Below are 19,839 nucleotides of genomic sequence, written 5' to 3'. Positions count from 1 at the left end.
ATTTTAATAGTAGCATATTAATATTTTTAAATGTTTTAGTATCATCTCATTTCAAAAACTATATCTATTGTTCTTATATATAAGAAAAACAATGATTTTATTTTAAGTTGTTTATTTTAAGATAATTTACAAATATCTTGCTGTCTTCAGTAATTCAAATAATGGAGGAACAGTTTCTTCGGACAAAGACAGCAGTAAGCTAAAAACAAAATCAACTGGCTGAATTTTCCTTCTTTACCTGAAAAACAAAGTACAGAACAAGTAAAAAATCAAACAGCATTTTTTGGGAAAATAATGTCAAGAGATAATAATACATATTTAAGTGGGGTACAGAGAACTGAATTTACACAATAAAGTGTTACTCTATACCAGTGATTCTAAAATTTTGGTCTGGGGAACCTTTCATGGGGTTCATGAGGTCAAAACTATTTTCATGATAATGTTATTTTGCCTGTTTTATTCTCATTCTCGAGCATACAGTAGAGTTTTCCAGAGGCCACATGATCCATGACATCACAACAAAATGAATAGAGACAGATGAAAATCTAGCTGGCTTATGCTACATCAATCAGACATTAAGGGGTCCAGAGACCATAAAGTGTGACAACCACCACTCTTCACAACCTATATATAATATCTCAAAATAATGTTAATTCTCTATCCTCAAAGTTTATTTCTTTATATCTACATTTTCTATGATCAACACACTCACTACAAAAAAGTCCACTAGCGTTGCCCAGGTGCTCCCGTGAGTTGGCTGCTACTATGAAGTGGCCCATCCATCTAAATCTCTCAGAGGACAATTCTAGGATTACTAAATTAGCTTAACTTATATCTGAATAGGTTTCTTTTCTGAAAAGACATGGGAAGAATGTGTGAACTTTACCTCTTGTCTGAGGATGGAACTTGATTTTCATTAATCCCTGGTTATTATATTAGAAGAAAAAGACAAACACAAAACAAGCAGGTCAAGAAGCAATCCATGCTAGTTAATCACATATGCTTTCCAATGAAAAAAAGGCAATTGTTAAACTTGATACCTTGAGTACATCATGCAAAAATACTTACCACAAGATTCCTTTGAAACAGACTCAATGACTGTTATAAAAAGTCATAGATTTCAATCCAGGTTAGAAGCAATAAAAACATGCTCATGCAAGTAGGCAAGACTATGAATATGTAATTTAAATTACAATTTTTCTATAAATTAACACAATATATTTAGAGGTTTTTTTTTTTTTGGAGATGGAGTCTCGTTCTGTTGCCCAGGCTGGAGTGCAGTGGAGTGATCTCAGCTCACTGCAACCTCCTCCCGGGTTCAAGTGATTCTCCTGCCTCAGCCTCCCGAGTAGCTGGGATTACAGGTGCCCGCCACCATGCCCAGCTAATTTTTGTACTTTTTTAGTAGAGACGGGGTTTTGCCATGTTGGCCAGGCTGGTCTGGAACTCCTGACCTCAGGTGATCCACCCGCCTCGGCCTCCCAAAGTGCTGGGATTACAGGCATGAGCCACCGCGCCCGGCCATATTTAGTTTTTAGGCTGGCAACTAATACTTGGACCTCGAATACTATGGTTTACTCATGTTCTTAATTATATTACTAAATAGCCAAATATGTTTATTTTGTTTTGTTTTTTGATCTTTTTCTTTTCCAAGTATGTTTAAATATTCAAGTCTTGATTCAGAATAACTGATAGGTTACAGAGCATGCAAACCCATTCACAAGCAATCCAACCTTGGCACTGCATAGCTAAGTTTTTGTATAAGGATTTACACTACCTTCCTAGGAAGCAAAAACTTAATACTCAATTTCCAATTATGTGGATTCCTTTTTCTAAATTCTTGGTTTTGTGTAGTGGCACGATCATAGCTCACTGCAGCCTAAAACTCCTGGGCTCCAGCAATCCTCCTGCCTCAGTTTCCTGAGTAGCTAGGACAACAGGCACATGCCACCAGGCCTGGCTAATTTTTTCATTTTTGTAGAGATGGGGTCTTGCTATGTTGCTCAGGCTTGTCTTGAACTCCTGGGCTCAAGCAATCCACTCGCTTCGGTCTCCCAAAATGCTGGGATTACAAGCATGAGCCAATGCACCCAGCTGTTTTTGTTACTTTTAAATAGGTTTCCTGCATTTCTTTCTTTTTTTTTTTTTTGAGACGGAGTCTTGCTCTTTTGCCCAGGCTGGAGTGCAGTGGCGCAATCTCGGCTCACTGGAAGCTCCGCCTCCCAGGTTCATGCCATTCTCCTGCCTCAGCCTCCCGAGTAGCTGGGACTACAGGCGCCCACCACCACGCCCAGCTAATTTTTTGTATTTTTAATAGAGACGGGGTTTCACCGAGTTAGCCAGGATGGTCTGAATCTCCTGACCTTGTGATTCGCCCACCTCTGCCTCCCAAAGTGCTGAGATTACAGGCGTCAGCCACTGCGCCCGGCCAGGTTTCCTGCATTTCTAATGAAGAAATAGGCTGGTCCTCAATTTTGCAGAAGTTGTATCATCATAGGTCATACCTAACATTCGTTTTTCAAGAGCAAAAAAACCCCCTTGGGTTCTCCGGATCTCACACAGCCCACAAACCTTCAGAATGTGGTTCCTTCCCCCAGGCTTTGTCACACTTAAGATCCAAGAACAAATCAGCCTGGCTTTAACATGGAGTAGATGGCAAGAAGGATAATGGCTAATAGAAGGTTTTAGTCCTTGTATTAGTCCCCATGTTACAGATGACAAAGCTGAGTAACAGAGAGAGTATCCTAACCAAGTTCATCAAGCTAGACACCATGAGACAGTATTCTGTGATGCTGATAGAACATTGGTGACCAGGCTGTGAATGGGTTAGTCCTAACACAGCTGTGCTTAGAAAGTAAAATAAGAGAAGAAGAATGCTTAGGATAGCAAGGCTGATGGATCCAACTAACAACTTACACAAAGGTCTCTGTTGGCTCAAAAAGTTCTAGTTGTGTCTCTCTGGCATTCTGCCCAGTTTCTGCCCTTGAAAAGGAACACTTAAGGAACACTTTAAATAGTGATGAACTTTTCCCTGACTCTTAAAACCATGGGCCCACATTTTCATACACCCAATAAAATGTTATTTGTCCCTCTTCTGAACTTCCAGTTCTGAATACACATGGCATTTCATTCATTCATTCAACATTCACGAAGGAGGTATGTACCAGGCAATGGGGACACAAAAGTGAATAAGATATGGTCCCATCCTAGCCTCGAGGAGCACACAGACAAATAAAAAGCCAATTCCTGATACAAGGCTGTAAGAGCTAAGCTAAATGGAAGACAGGATGCTACAGAAGGCTGCCTCACTCAGACTGAAGGAAGGAGTGTTTTCTGGAAGAAAGGATTACCCCAGCTGAGTAAGGAAGGATACACAGGAGGCAGTCAGATGAAGAATCAAGGGAGCAAGGGAAGAAATAGTGGCTTTTCAGGCTGCAGCACATGCCACTCCCTGGCCGCGAGAAAGAGTGACAAATCTGTAGATCTGGAAGTAGATCAAGGTGGCTGAGGTTCAAGGACGTGAGAAATGGTAATGGTAAGAGACTGGACTGGGAATAGTGCTGGTGACCAGAAAACATAGGATCACATACGTCGAATGTTTCTGCAGAATGAGTGTATAACAGAGAATGGATTTTGTTATTTTCCTCATAACACTGTCACAAGAATAGGCAATTTTTTTCGGTGAAGGGCCACACAGCAAGTATTCTGCGCTCTGTGGGTCACACGCTATCACTCTCCTTTTTCTTATATCCCTTTAAAAATGCAGAACCCATTCTTAGCTCCAGGCCACAGTTTAGCAACCTCTGTTCTGCTGTGACTTCTTATTTAGTGTCTGCCTTTACTGTTAAGACTGAGTTCTCTGAAGGCAAATACTGTTACCACTGTATCCTCAGTGTCTAGCACAGGGCCTGACACTTAAGGGGCACTCAAATAATTACCTTTTTGAACCCAGGAGAGAAATGACAAGGATCTGCATTAAGTGGGCATAAAGAAGGGGGAAGATTCAAGAGATAGTTAGAAGGTAAAACTTCAAGAGCATGGTAACTGATTAGCAGGAGGTAAGAAGGAACGAGTCAAAAAGAACTTACTACACGTTTTATCTAATCACAATTACTTGTATGTTTCTTATCCTATTAGAATATAAGTGCCTTAAAAGAGAGAATCACATCCTTAACACTGTGTCTAGCACTGTACTGTGCACATAGTGGGTATTCAACTTAATAACTTTTTGAATAAAATTCCCATTATCTTAACCTTTTTTTCATAAACATTAAAGTTTTTCAACAACTAAGAAATTTTCTTGAGGAAAGCAGTATATAGTTGGCCCTCAGTATCCATGGATTCAACCAACAGCCGATGTAAAATATTTGGAAAAAAGACAAAAATAATGATAAAATAATAAAAACAAAAACCAATACAACAATTTACATAGCATTATAACTAGAGATGATTAAAAGTATACGAGAGGATGTGCATTTGTTATATGTAGTACTGTGCTATTTTATTTCAGGGACTTGAGGATCTTCAGATTTTGGTATCCTGGGGGAGGTGAGAGTGAGTTCTAGAACCAATCCACTGCAGATACTGAGGGATGGCTATACTATCTTTTGGTACTGATATAGAAAACATAATGATTAAAAAACATAATGATTAAAAAATTCCTGGACCTTCCCAACATGCAATTGTTTATAGATTTATGTAAAACCAAATCTGAAACTAGCCCTGTAACTCAGAAAGCTTGGCTTACAATTGTTTAAATTCCAAAAAAAGATTTCATAAATGATACTGAATTATCCACATCCCATTCCTAATCCTTTAGAAAACCGAAAACTAAGCCCAAGTGTTTCCAGCTGAAACAATAAAAATAAAGCAAAGAGATCTCATTTTTACCACATCTTTATAGCCTAAGAGTTAGGATGCAAGTTTCAGCAATGAGTCATTTCAACTTCAAAAGACAAAAACGAAAAACTTTTAAGCATCCAAACAAGCAGACACAGCAAGAGGAAAAAAAATTCTCTGAAGGCAACAATCTACAATTACTCACAGAGCTGCAGCACCAGAGATAATTTCAATCAACTCTTTTGTGATGACAGCTTGGCGGGTACGGTTGAATGTCAATGTCAATTTGTCAATCATCTCAGCTACAAACAAAACAAAAAGATTACATAAGAAATCTGAAACTAGAGTAGAATAACTTCTTAACTAACTTCTGTTGCTTAATTTAAAAATAAGAAATTTTTGGATACCAAAATTGGCCTCTCAAATAATGTTATGAAGATATTTTTACATCTTCCATAGGATACCTTTTCACAGTACTTACAAATCAACTACCTATCAAGATATACTTTCTTACAGGTACAGGAATATCATGTTAATGTTGTTGATGCTACTCTCGGCCACGGACTACTCTCAGCTGAGATTCACTGTGTGCTCACAAGCATTCCTGCTGACACTGTCCATACTGTGTACTTACAGGCATTCTTGCTGGCATTGTCCATGGCTGTCATCCTGGCACTCTGCTCACTAGTGGTGGACTCCTTCAGAGAGTAGTAGATGATGTTGGCTAGATTGTATTCTTGGTAATTTTGCAGCACGTCAGCATCAATATCATCATAGATACTCATGCTGTCTGTTAAAACAAGTGATGAGTTTCTTTGAAGTTATATAGAAGGAATACTAATTCATCAAAAACAGCTTTTCAGTGTAAAACTCCTTTATAATTAGAGCAGAAATTAATGCTAGATAAGGTAAATGAATCTGTTCTAATAATGTCATCTATTTCCACACTACAGATGATAGCATATTTTTAGCAAAATATAATGTGTAAATAAACCATTTGATATTCTACTCCACATGTGTAACTTTATAAAAATTAGGTCAACATTTGAAATAACTGCACTATATTTCGTGGTTATGAAGCCCTCTGGACAGCATTAGCATGTGCCTGTTACAAAGCCAGCAAGCACTCAATGCTTTTTCCAGTAAAAAAGAATAATAATGAATTGAAACGAATATAGTGTAATACAGGTTGAGCATCCCTAATCCCAAAGTCCAAAATCTGAAGTGCTCCAAAATCTGAAACATTTTGAGCACTGACATGATGCCACAAGTGGAAAATTCCACACCTGACCTTGTGTGATGGGGTGCATTTGAAACTTTGTTTCATGCAGAAAATTCTTTAAAATATTGCATAAAATTGCCTTCAGGCTATGTGTATAGGGTGTACAGACTCAGGTCCTGTCCCCAAGATACTGCATTATGAATATGAAAATATTCTGAAATCCCAAACATTTCTGGTCCTAAGCATTCACACAAGGGATACTCAACCTGTGCAGTAATTCCAACTTAGTCATTTGATTACTGAAGAAATCTGAATGTATCAATCTGGAAAATGAGAGAGGGAAAACCTTTCAAAGCACATGAAAGAGTGGGAGAACTAGAAATTGGTATGAATCGTAGTTTTAATGTCGTAGAAATTTAGAAGTACATTTCAAAATTCATTCATTGGGGTCAAGTGGTGAGACAGTACTATATATTATCAAAATACTATATTTCATTAAATGGTACTGGTTGTAACACCTACTTTATTTCTCATTAAGAGAGAAAAAAATGTACTTAATTATAAATGATGTTCCATTGGCTGGTAGAGCCATCTCAATTTCAGAAACATTAACGTGTAAAGTACATACTTGAAAATAAATGAAGTATTAGAAAATACATGGTATATACAAGGGAAAAAAGCCTTAGAAAACTAAAATCAGTTCCAGAATATTATTCCAGGATGCTTCAATGATCAATGATGACTTTATTCCAACAATAAAACAAGAGAATTGAGTTGGTCAATGTAAATTAGCTGTGAACACTGTTCAACTCTCTATTCTAGAGCTTCTGTTTTATTGTAGTTAGAGGTCCCAAACATAAATTGCAAAGCCAGTTTCTAGCTACGCTCTTCAATCCTTGAGGACAAAAAAATCTAATGATGAACCTCAATAGATACTGACTTTTCAATTAATGACAGAATAGAGCAGGAGTTATCAAACAATGACTGAATTAAGTATCATGGAAGTCAAAAGATGGCACTTCTCAGAAACAGCCCCAGATCGGCCGGGTGCAGTGGCTCATGCCTGTAATCCCAGCACTTTGGGAGGCCAAGGCAAGTGGATCACCTGAGGGCAGGAGTTCAAGACCAGCCTGGCGAACATGGTGAAACCCTGTCTCTACTAAAAATACAAAAATTAGCCAGGCGTGGTGGCGTGCACCTGTAATCCCAGCTACTGGGGAGGCTGAGGCAGGAGAATGGTGTGAACCCGGGAGGTGAAGGTTGCAGTGAGCCGAGATCATGCCATTGCACTTCAGCCTGGGTGACACAGTGAGACTCCATCTCAAAAAAAAAAATAAAAAAATAAAAGGCTGGGCTCATGCCTGTAATCCCAGCACTTTGGGAGGCCGAGGCGGGTGGATCACGAGGTCAGGAGATTGAGACCATCCTGGCTAACATGGTGAAACCCCATCTCTACTAAAAATACAAAAAATTAGCCGGGCTTGGTGGCGGGTGCCTGTAGTCCCAGGTACTAGGGAGGCTGAGGCAGGAGAATGGCGTGAACCCAGGAGGCGGAACTTGCAGTGAGCCGAGATGGTGCCATTGCACTCCAGCCTGGGAGGCAGCAAGATTCCATCTAAAAAAGAAACAGCCCCAAATCATTTGCTATAGCTACCACCAGATATCTTGACACTGCCTGCCTTAGTGTACAAATCTCTCCATTCTATATGCCAAAAAAATATGTATCATAGAAAAACTACTTACCAGCACTTGCAACGGTATTAAGGGAAAAGATGGGCTTTTCTTCTGTCTTATAGGAGATGACAGACCTAGAATTGACAAAAACAAATGTAAATCTCAAAATAATTTTTAAACTGTTATTTCAAAATATGAACAAAAGCATGAACATAAAAAAGCTTTGATTTCTAAATCTGTCTTGCCTGAATTTATTAAAGATGATGGAGCCTTCATCAAATTCATATCCAGAATTTAGTAATTCAAGGGCAATGACTGACGCATCTCCGAAAGTGGGGGGCTTTCTTCCCACTTCTTTGAATGCCACCAGAAACTGGTCAGAATGAGTCCTATAAGAAAAGCAAGAGCTCACGTAGCTAGTTTAACAAGATTTCTGCTGAAAGAGCACAGGGGACAGGCAGGAGAAAACATTGTCACCATGGATCAGGTCTTTTGGGGTATGGGTGGTGGTGATTTCCTGAGTTGTTCCACACACTATCATAATTCCTTTCCTTCAGCACCTGCAAAGAACTAAGAACTAAAAATGAGGTCTGTTTTATATTCTTTTTCCCTTTATTCCTCTCCTTCTAATCCTAATGAACTATTGCTAACATTTCCAGGCTGTAACAGCTCCTCAGATGCCTCATTTGGCTTAATGCCGATAGCTTTTGATATTCACATGGCATTCAACTTATGATCTGGATGAAGAAGCAAAGGTAGAAAACGGGGGAAGGAAAACAGAAATGTTCCAATATATCCTGGAAAAAAGAAAAAGGAAACAAACACCCCCTTGTGAATATACCAAAAAAGGCCCCGAAGAATATACCTTGTTATTGATGAAGGTTTTGAGAGTTTGTCAAAACTTTTGAGAGAAGATTTATTCGTGCTTACATCTTTATGAAAATAAACAATATATATTTAAATTACCTATAAAGTATGCCTCTGATTTTGTCACCAATTCCAACAAGCATAACTTCTTTCCCAGCTGCTGTTAGTGTAGCAACCTCGCTTTTCATCTGTTTAGCAATGGAGGAATGAATAGCACCACACAGTCCTCGATCTGAGGACACACCAATAAGGAGGTGTTTCTTCTTGTCTTCAGGCCCCTTGATATCAGCTTTTTCATACAGAGCTTAAAAACAAACAAAAGCAGTAATTTTTTTATATGCAATACACTAAATACAATAAATCTCTAATTTACAAAGCAGTTGGTTATTTCCAAAATATGCATTTAAATTTAGCTGGCAACTGCCTAGTGTAAGCAAGTGTTCTTAGGACAGCTGTAAGCTGAGGCCGGGCACAGTGGCTCACGCCTGTAATCCCAGCACTTTGGGAGGCCGAGGTGGGCGGATCACCTGAGGTCAGGAGTTTGAGACCGGCCTGGCCAACGTAGTGAAATCCCGTCTCTATTAAAAATATAAAAATTGGCTGGGCACGGTGGCTCACGTCTGTAATCCCAGCACTTTGGAAGGCCAGGGTGGGCAGATCACGAGGTCAGGATATCAAGACCACGGTGAAACCCCGTCTCTACTAAAAAATACAAAAAAATTAGCCAGGCGTGGTGGCAGGCGCCTGTAGTCCCAGCTACTTGGGAGGCTGAGGCAGGAGAATGGTGTGAACCCGGGAGGCAGAGCTTGCAGCGAGCCGAGATTACGCCACTGCACTCCATCCCGGGAGACAGAGCTAGACTCCAACTCAAAAAAAAAAAAATACAAAAATTAGCCAGGTGTGATGGTGGGGGCCTGTTAATCCCAGCTACTGGGGAGGCTGAGGCAGGAGAATCGCTTGAGCCTGGGAGGGGGAGGTTGTAGTGAGCTGAGATTGCACCATTGCACTCTAGCCTGGGCAACAGAATGAGACTCCATCTCAAAAAAAAAACACAAAAAGAAAACAAACAAAAAACAACAACAAAACACACACACACATAAAAAAACAAAGGACAGCTGTCAGTTAAGATATTGAGGATTTGGTAGATAAATAGGGGGTTCACTGCATGATCTTCTTTACTATCAAATATGCATAAATCTTCCTTAAGTTAAAAATTCTTTTAGATAGCCTCAACTCAGGATAAGACAGCATGATCATAAAAAAGTTAAGAGAAAGAATGTAATTACAAGTTAAAATAGAAACTTCTTTCCCATTTCCAGCTCTTTACAACTTTATTTCCAAGATAAATTCATAATCAAATAAGTATAAAAGCATCTCAAAACACAATATACATTCTTTTTAGACTGTCATATCTCATCTCTTTTCCATTAAGAAGACTAATTAAGGATGGATTACATAAATTTCTGAAGGAAAAATGTCTTCATGCTTTTGAAAAGATAAGAATGGTGATTAAGTATCTTGAAAATGGAGGTTCTCAGCTGCTTTTCCTGCTTCAACATCATTCGGATTCTCAAAACACCATCATGAGTCATATCCATGACCACAAGGTCAGCTCTCCACTGCAATGCCCCCTACCCGCCCCCGCTGCAGTCCTAAAATGCCACACTGCAAGGTCATAGGATGAAATTAACCCTTGCATCTAACACACGGTTTCCAAGTTCTTCTGATGGTATACTTAATAACTGGGAAAATTTCAGAATATTTTAAAAGTTAACATGGTCACGTATAATGGTTAACAAATACACAGACTGGACACCAAACCACATAGGTCCAAACAGAGGCTCTTCATCCTTTTATATGTGATCTTAGGCAAGTTACTTAACTTCCGTGTGCTTCAGTTTTTCTCACTGGAAAGCAGGGATTCTAACAGTCCCTACCTGTACTACCTACACGAGTTGTTATCATTACGTGTCAAGTGGATGTAGATGAAAAATAAGTACGTGTCAAGTGCTCAAATAGGCTTGACATCACTGTAAGCTCTAAATGTAAGTCATCAGTAGTCTTCCTTGTGTGAAACAGTTCTTCCCAATTTGTGAATTACACTGTTCCCTTACCTAAAGATCCCAATCCATATATTCGAGCTGGTTTCAGCTCTCTCTCAGCTCGGGCATATTTTGCTGCTGCTACCATTTTCATAGACTTGGTAATTTTCTGGATGTTTTTGATGGACTTTAGTCTCCTGGTAACTGAAAAATAGAAGTACTGTGTTAAGACAAAGGAATTACAGTATAACTTCCTTGTGAATTTATTGAAATATTTTTCTAAAGTGCAAGGCAGAATAATGAGCGCTTAGATAAACAATAAACAGCATGATGCTAGTACTAATAGCCAGGCGGCGGTGGCTCACGCCTGTAATCCCAACACTTTGGGAGGCCGAGGTGGGCGGATCATGAGGTCAGGAGATCAAGACCATCTTGGCTAACATGGTGAAACCCCGTCTCTACTAAAAATACAAAAAATTAGCCAAGCGTGGTGGCGGGCACCTGTAGTCCCAGCTACTCGGGAGGCTGAGGCAGGAGAACGGCGTGAACCCAGGAGGCAGAGCTTGCAGTGAGCCGAGATGGCGCCAATGCACTCCAGCCTGGGTGACAGAATGAGGCTCCATCTCCAAAAAAAAAAAAAAAAAAAAAAAAAAAGAAATAGTACTAATAAAAGGAAGGCAAAACTAGCTACTACTTAGGACAAGCAAATGGCAACATAAGACAATAATATACATTTAAAACATTAAATGGTATTGAAAGTTGCCTTAACCACATATTCCATAACATTATTTATATATAACATGATTTACCCCTTCCCACACATACACCCACCTACACCAACACTGGTATAATTTTTTCTAGTTATATCATGATCATTCTACAAACAACAGAACACAGCTTTCTCAGGTGTCCTTTCTTACTGGTCTTTTCAGAACAAGTCCAATGTCCCAAACATACAATGGAAATCCATTTGGTCAGTTTTGATCAAATACACAATGGGCTAAAGCAGTATGTTTTTGAAAGTATTTGTATTTGTCAAAATTTAGTTTTTCTCAATTCACATATTGAGACAAACAACATACTTACTATCTTTCAAAGTTGCCATATTTCGAACTTGAATCCTGAGGATAAAAGTTTTAAAAATGTTTCAGTTTTTTGAAAAATAGTTCCATTATACAAGAAAAACTTTCAGTTAATATATTTATTTAAAGAATACCCCATAAAGAAACAATCTATCAAATACAGGACTCAGAATGTATATGAATAGACATATATTTAAATCCCTTAGTAGTGGCGCGAATCCCTGTATTGAAGGCCTCCTTTTATTTGGCCTGTCTGTACCACCACCTTCCCAGAAGTCAACATGCTCTATTGACTCACACATGCTCTATTCCCACCTCCATATCTTTGCTTATCTTGTTTCCATGACAGAAAAGCCCCTCCCCTTGTTAAGCTGCCCAACTATACTTCGAATCAAGGCCAGCCACTCTAAAAACTTCCTTAGCTCACGGCAACCTCTTCCAGTAACAGAGTCAATGATATAGTCAAACATGACTACACGTGTAAAAGTAGTTTATATAAACTGATTCTTAACTTTTTCAATTTAGCTCAATAAACATTTACCAAGATGCTCTAAATTCCAGGCACTGGTAAACACGACATGGTCTCTGACATATTGTTACCTTATAAACAAGTTTCATAAAAAATTACATTTACATAACATTTAGTATTTTTTTTCAAGTCTTTAAAATTGAAATGCTAATGTGCAGAAGTCAAAATGATTAGACTTAAATGAAATGTTGGTAAAAGATGAATATGAGAGAATTCCTGGCCTAATGGGGGAAGACATGCTAAAAAATATCAGATGATCTTTCTGCCTTCAAATCCATACAAAGTGCCTGTGTTTGCAGGCAAAGCTACACAGGAGAACTGAGCATGATGAAATGTGTGCACAAAGTAGAGATGTAAGGAGGGGATTCTCGGGAACAGAATGTCATTTTAAGAGCATTCATGTTCAGGAAAGAGTGAGAAATGGAGAAGGGGAAACTGGACACATGAGTTGGGTTTGTTACTTTAAATAATTAATATTTTTAAATATTAAAAAAAGCAAATCGGTTTAAATCTTATTTGTAGGTTAATAGGGAAATGAATGTTTATAAGCCCACAAATCAGTTTAGTATTTCAGCAAAGTATCTCACATGGCAGTGACAAGCGTAAAATGAGGTTGGAGTTTTGATGAACATGGAAGACATGGGGATGTAGGCTGCCACAGCCTCAGGAGAGACCTCAAGAACCTGGATGAAGATGCTGGCAAAGCAATAGGAGACTAGATTTGCAAGCATTTAACTTCTTCACATGTGCATTCGTAGTAGAAAGGAAAGCAGTAAGAATGATCTAAGGTTTCTCTAATTGAATGACCTTGGTGGACAGTGACTAATATCTCTCATGAGCAGAGGTTAGAGGCAAAAATCCTCAACAGTGTATTAGCAAATCAAATCCAACAATGTATTAAAAATAATTATACACCATCACTACGTGGGATTTACTCCAGGTATGCAAAGCTGGTTCAATATTAAAAAATCAAATAATATAATCTATTATGTCAACAGGTTAAAGAAAAAATCATACAATCAATAGGTGCAGAAAAAGCATCCAACAAAATCTAACACCCAGTCATGATAAAGTCTCTCAGCAAACTAGGAATAGAGAACTTCCTCAACCTGCTAAAAAAAAAAAACAACACACAAAATCTCTGATTTAATGGGAGAGGCTAGGAGCTTTCCCCATAAGATTGGGAACAAGACAAGGAAATCCCCACTCATCACTCTTCTTCAGTATCATACTGGAAGTCTTAGCTAATGCAGTAAGACAAGAAAATAAGAGGCATAGAAATTTGAAGGGAAGGAATAAAACTGTTTTTGTTCATAGATGACATGATTATCTATGTAGAAAATCCCAAAGAATAAAAATATCCCCTCCTAGAACCAATAAGCATTTATGACAAGGTTGCAGGATATAAGGTTAGTGTATATAAAAAGCTAGTTGCATTCCTCTGCAGCAGCCCTGAACTACTGGAGTATGAAGTTAAAAATGCCCGCACACAATTGTATGGTTAAAATGATAAACTTCATGCTCCATGTGTTTTACAATTTTAAAAATCCATTAAAATCTCAGCAAGTTTGATTTTAGTTGATATCTATTTTGTGGATATCAATAAACTGATTTTCAAGGTTATATAGGAAGGCCAAAGACCTAGAAAAGTCAAACAATATTGTCAGGACTGACACTACCTGACTTTAAGACCTCCTCTAAAGTTACAGTAATAAAAAAGCAACAGCAATTCAAGGAAAAAAGGATATTCTTTTCAGCAAACAAATGGCACTGGAACAACTGGACACTAATATGCAAAAATATTAATCTGTACAATGACTTTACAAATTTAATAAAAATTAACTTAAAATGAATCACAGGCCTAAATATAAAATGCCAAACCATAAAACTTCTACAAGATACTACAGGAGACAATCCAGGTGCCTTGGGTTTGGCAATGAGTTTTTAAACACAACACCAAAAGCATGATCCATGACAGAAAAAAATGAGTTGGGCTTTATTGAAATTTAAAACTTCTGTCCTGTGAAAAATACTGTGAAGAGAATGAAAAGTCAATCCACAGGCTGGGAGAAAATATTTCTAAAACTCATCTCTGATAAAGGACTTGTATCCAAAACAAACAACTCTTAAAATGCAATAAGAGAACAAACAACCCAAATAAAAAAAATGGGCAAAAGATCTGGAAACTTCACCAAAGAAGATCAACAGATGGCAGGGCCAGGTGCGGTGGCTCACGCCTATAATCCCAGCACTTTGGGAGGCCGAGGCAGGCGGATCACGAGGTCAGGAGTTCCGAGACCAGCCTGACCAACATGGTGAAACCCCGTCTCTACTAAAAATACAAAAAATTAGCCAGGCGTGGTGGTGGGCGCCTGTAATCCCAGCTACTCAAGAGGCTGAGGCAGAAGAATCGCTTGAACCCAGGAGGTGGAGGTTGTGGTGAGCAGAGATCGTGCCATTGCATTCCACCTGGGTGACAGAGCAAGACTCTGTCTCAAAAAACAAAAACAAAAACCAACCAGATGGCAAAAAGCACATAAGATGATGCTCAGTATCATGTCATTAGAGAACTGCAAGTTAAAACAGTAAGATATCACTACACACCTGCAAGAATGGATAAAACCCAAGAAACTGACCAGCAAATGATGATGAGGATGTGGAGCAAAAGGAACTCTCATTGATGGCTGGCAGAATGTAAAATAGTACACAGCCACTTGGGAAGATGTTCTGGTAGCTTTTTACAAACCTAAACCTAGTCTTAACTTACCCAACTGAGATGAAATGTTATGTCCACATAAAACCTACACAAGAGCATGTAAAGCAGCTTCATTCATGATGCCAAAAGTTGGAAGCAACCCAGATGCCCTTCAATACATGAATGGATAATCTAACTCTGATACATCCATACAATGGACTATTATTCACCAAAACCACAAAGGAGCTATTAAGTTATAAAAAGGCATGGAGAAACCTTAAGTGCATACTGCTAAGGAAGAGAAGGCCATCTGAAAAAAAGCAAATACTGTATGATTCTGGCTATATGACAAGCCAGAAAAGCCGAGGATCTAGCAATAGTTGAGAGAAGTGGTTGTCAGGGTTTTGGGGAGAGTAGAGGAGGGATTTTTAGGGCAGTGAAGCTCTTTGGCATGATATTGTAATGGTGGATACATGTCATTATGCATTTGTCCAAATCCGTAGAACTGTATAACAAAAAGAGTGGATCTTTGTTTTTGCGGTTTGAAGACAGGGTCTCACTCCCCTCACCCAGGCTATAGTGCAGTGGTGTGATCATGGCTTCCTGCAGTCTCAACTTCCTGGGCTCAGGTGATTCTCCCACTACAGCACGAAAAATATTAGGTTTGGTTTTAAGAATGAATCTACTAAAGGAAAAGATAAAAGCTGGCAAATCCTGACAAGCTCTGTTATTTCAGAGCACAAACTACCTGCCATGACTGTTCTACTACAACAGCTTTTCATAATCACACTTGAAAAGTAATACCAGTTTTTGGCCAACCTTCCTTTTTTGGTGTAGTAATGACTTTTCTCCCTGAACACAAAATTTATGGGTTATAACAAGTCACTCTTGGATATTATTGTTTTAGGCAGACACTTCAACTGACACAAGTTTCTAGTCAGAGAATACCATATGGTATAAATTTGAATTGCGTACCATATTTGGACAAACACAGAATGTTTTGGTTTCCTTAAGTACTCCAAGTCAGAGGTATGAAGAGGTAGCATCTTTTGTGATAATGCTATGCATTTGCCCTAATTTCATGTGTTTTAAAGCACTCTCATGTTTAGCTTTCATTTAATTCTGAAAATGTTTATGTTACTACTTTAATTTTTAGGTACAATTTGAGTAAGAACAGTGATGAGCTAATTGAACTCTCTTTAGGGATAGCTTCCTTTATTAAATATAAAAGTTTTGCAAATGAGGAGATAAAGCTGTGAATCATTGCACGTCCTGAGATCCTCGGGAGACTAAGAAACACAGTGGAGGGAGAATCAAATGGACTGTGGATTACCACTATCTACCACGATTCCACAGCGCTGTTATAACAGCTGACGAAGGCAGTGGAGGAGGGAGTCAGGAATGACACCCTTCCAAGAAACTATAGTTTGAGAGATTTTTAAGGAGTATATTAAGATACATAAAAACTTAAAAAGCAAGCAATATTGGCTAATTCTCAACGAAAAGAAAATTATGAAGTGACTCTAATTCTGATATTAAGCGTGTAAAAGTCCATTACCTGCCACCAGCAAAAACTGACTCCTTCACACTTAACTAACCCACACCCATGACTGCATCATCTTTTTTTTTTTTTTTTTTGAGATGGAGTCTCACTGTGTCGCCAGGCTGAAATGCAGTGGCACGATCTCAGCTCACTACAGCCTCCCGGGTTCAAGCAATTCTCCTGCCTCAGCCTCCCGAGTAGCTGGGACTACAGGTGCGTACCACCACGTCTGGCTAATTTTTGTATTTTTAGTACAGACAGGGTTTCACCATGTTGGCCAGTATGGTCTTGATCTCCTGACCTTGTGATCCGCCCGCCTCGGCCTCTCAAAATGCTGGGATTACAGACGTGAGCCACTGCGCCTAGCCCGACTGCATCTTCTTTTCCTCTTTTCGCAAGTCCAAGCAATCTTCTTACATTACATTTGATGTAGAAACTGTACTTAAAAACTCTTCATTTCTCTACTGATATACAGCATTTGGATCCCTATCAGCATTTCTCCCATTGTCCTACATGCTTTGCAAATACTCTAATCCTCACACTAACCCACTGAATTGTGCACTTTTATTGCATATATTTGACAGATGAGGAACTGGTGGGACAGACACTAAGTAACCTGCCCAAGGTCACAGAGCTGCTAAGTGGCAATCAGAATTCAATCCCTGCCGTCTGAATGCAGCCCTTCAGGGCTGGCTACACAGTCTCTCTCTTCATACAGTACTACACTCTGCTGCCTCACATTTTTTACATTTATTAGTAAATATCTGCCCTCATGGTCTCAGATGACAATTTGTCTTTTCTCTCCTGAAATGCCATCTCCTTATCGGTATCTGTAGTTTATGACTACTGACACGTTATTAAAAAACAGTTCCATTTTAGAGACTACTGAACTCTAAGAAATAGAAATGTTTTTCCCAAATTTGAAGACAGTAAAATCCGGGGCTCTTTCTCTCAAATTTTTAATTTCCATTTTCTTATATGCTGCTTTAAAAAAGAGGTTTAATTTCCAAAACGTTAGAGTATTTTGCCGATACCCTAACAACTATTAAAATAACCACTGTGAATTTAAGTAAGCCTAATGTTTTTATGTTAGTATGGTAACCTCTCTGAAAACAAAAACTAAAACAATAACAAATTGTACTTTAAAAAACTTCCAGTAATCAAGACAGAAGCATGGAAATCTGCCTCTTCACGGTTCGTTAAGACAAAGGTCTTTTCTTCCCCTTCCAAATTAATTCTGTGGAGTGGTTTTAATTTCTGAATTCAAAAGGCAATTATAATTCATGGAAAGAGAAATGGCAGAAGAGGAAGGAAAGACATTAAGCACCAGGAGTGAAGGAATACATGAAAAGAAGAGGACAGAATATGCTTTCATAGTGGAACACTGTTGATTGATGATTTAAAACCAATATTCCAAAGGGATTAAGGTCAGGATTAGGACCTTTATATGCTGATTGTGGTTCTGATTTAAGCTCCTAACAGTAGTTGTCTTGAACTGAGAGCTCTTATTTAAAACAATCCTTCACTAAAAGAGCTTCAAATTATCTTACAGGTGCTTTAAAAAAAGATATTTCTAAAATTTTTTGTAAAATATTGTCTTTGTTTCAGAAACTCTTTCCACTTTTTTAAAGATCAACTTAGAAACTAAGGTTCTAAAAATACTGACAGATAACATTAATGCGTGGCAAGAAGGTAAGGCCAGGAGAGCTGTTCGCAGAGCACCACTGCATGCCAGGCACTGTCCCAGGAAACTGACTGAGACCTTATCTATTTGCTCACCATCACATTTGGGCACTTTCCAAGTACCACCGGGTGCAGTGGAAGCACTCAGCTAATGTCTGCTGAGTGGTTAACAAGTGGGACAACCTATACAACTGAGAATTCAACTACAGTGACCTTTTAATTCCCATGAATGTTCTTTTTCCATATTAGAGAAAAAAAAATCTGACTTCCAAGGCCAAGCCACCAAAAATTTTATGTGGCTAATTCACATCAGATATCATTCTGAAAATCTCGTATATTACTATCAGTTATTTGCTTAATGAAAAACCTATTTATTTCAACTAATGCTTTATGGTCCCTTCATATAAATTAGGATACGAAAATCTAGTTTAGCACTGTAGCGCCTTAGAAATCCTCCACACTGTTAAGAGCAGGGAATTGCTACGACACAGCCTAGAATCCCCTTAGCAGCGTGTCTGAAATTCTTCCACATTCTGTCAAGCTTCAAAACTGAACAGCACCACCCACAAACCAACTTTTACCTGCCCATTCCCGGGCCTTCTAATATGCATTTCCCCCAGCCCAGGTCCCCCTACCCGGAACTAATGTTTAAAATTCTCGAGGCTCGTGGCACCCTTTAGCTGCATGTCAGTTAACAAATGCCACTTAAAAGCCCACCAAACTCCTCCCCCAGGACCTGGGGGCAATTTCATGACCTTGCAGGGTTACGGTTTCAGCAAGTGGTTTCAAGGTAGTGCTAGGTGTCCTTCCCTTCCCCGCCCTCAGACAGATCTGTACGGTCCCTTCTGCACCAAAACCACCCTCAGAGGCATCTAGGATGTTCCCCTTTGCTGTTGCAGCACCCAGCAAAGCGTCTGCAACACGGGAGGTGCTCGACGGCCGCGCTCTCTGACTCGATCGAATCTTAAAGGGTCACTCTGTCCAGCACTGGAGGGTTTCAAAGGGCGTCAAGGACAAAAAGCACGACTTAACCTTCCCCTGGGCTATTGCTCAGGCTCCCGTCACCTTGCAGGCCCTGAGACTGGGGGCCTGGCTTGCAGTGGAAGTGGAAGCTCAGGAAGGGCTGATTAGCTGAGGGAACTCAAGACGGCCCAGACGTCAATTTGGACTCAGGCCGCAGTCCCGAGGTCCCAGGTGGCCCTCCGACCTCAGGGAACCGGGCGGGACCTTGCTCCGCCGGAGCCCGGCCCTGCGCACACCTTGCCGACCTCAGAGCCGCTTCCTGCAGCCCCCGCTACCCGGCGCCTCCGAAGGGCCAGGGGCCCAGCTAGGCCCTGCGACCCCAGATCTGCCCCCGCGCCCATCTCCTCCTCCCTGCCCCGTGCCCAAGCTCTTCCATCCCTTGCGGTCCTGCCGATCTTCCCGCAAGCTGCCATACCATTGCGGCTGCAAGGTCCAGGCCGACAGCCCAGCGACGCCCGCGCGAGAGAACATGGTAGCCACAGCCCTGCTGAAGGTCGGTCAGGCAGGCCTCAGCGCGCATGCGCCGAAGCTCCCCAGCGCGCCCCTCCCACCTCGCTCTCTTCTTCAGTCTCGTTTCTTCGCGCTACGGCGAGGGGAGTCTCGCGACCGTTGCAACCCAGTCTTCCCAGGCCCCACCTCC

The 19,839-nt window shown here is 39.9% G+C and overlaps 1 protein-coding gene across 2 annotated transcripts; it reads right to left on the bottom strand.

Moving 5' to 3' along the window:
• Positions 1 to 95: 95 nt before the first annotated feature.
• Positions 96 to 19,824, bottom strand: ATP5F1C (ATP synthase F1 subunit gamma). Of its 2 annotated transcripts, XM_004049042.5 has the most exons (10): positions 19,615 to 19,771; positions 11,731 to 11,765; positions 10,717 to 10,848; positions 8,702 to 8,906; positions 7,981 to 8,124; positions 7,805 to 7,869; positions 5,474 to 5,629; positions 5,045 to 5,141; positions 887 to 923; positions 96 to 238 (listed from the first exon to the last, which is right to left on the bottom strand). In XM_004049042.5, the coding sequence occupies exons 1-9, from the start codon at positions 19,668 to 19,670 to the stop codon at positions 917 to 919; spliced, it is 897 nt and encodes a 298-aa protein (XP_004049090.1). In that variant the 5' UTR covers positions 19,671 to 19,771; the 3' UTR covers positions 96 to 238; positions 887 to 916. The 2 variants fall into 2 exon arrangements, with proteins under 2 accessions (XP_004049090.1, XP_004049091.1); XM_004049043.4 differs by lacking the exon at positions 887 to 923 and having other exon boundaries at positions 19,615 to 19,824.
• Between the last annotated feature and the right edge of the window lie 15 nt (positions 19,825 to 19,839).

The sequence above is a fragment of the Gorilla gorilla genome, chromosome 8, assembly GCF_029281585.2.
Source record: "Gorilla gorilla gorilla isolate KB3781 chromosome 8, NHGRI_mGorGor1-v2.1_pri, whole genome shotgun sequence".
Taxonomy (NCBI): domain Eukaryota; kingdom Metazoa; phylum Chordata; class Mammalia; order Primates; family Hominidae; genus Gorilla; species Gorilla gorilla.
The sequence above is the reverse complement of the archived record's forward strand: the minus strand, read 5'-3'. Positions and strand labels throughout refer to the sequence as shown.

What these genes read in the sequence shown, in the direction of transcription:
- ATP5F1C (XM_004049042.5), bottom strand. Translation starts at nt 19,670, where the DNA reads ATGTTCTCTCGCGCGGGCGTCGCTGGGCTGTCGGCCTGGACCTTGCAG. An exon ending in TATGGCAACTTTGAAAGATA is followed by an intron (nt 10,849 to 11,730) that starts GTAAGTATGTTG and finishes TCTATTTTTCAG; the next exon opens with TTACCAGGAGACTAAAGTCC. An exon ending in ATCAGAGGCATACTTTATAG is followed by an intron (nt 8,125 to 8,701) that starts GTAATTTAAATA and finishes CTTTTCTTATAG; the next exon opens with GACTCATTCTGACCAGTTTC.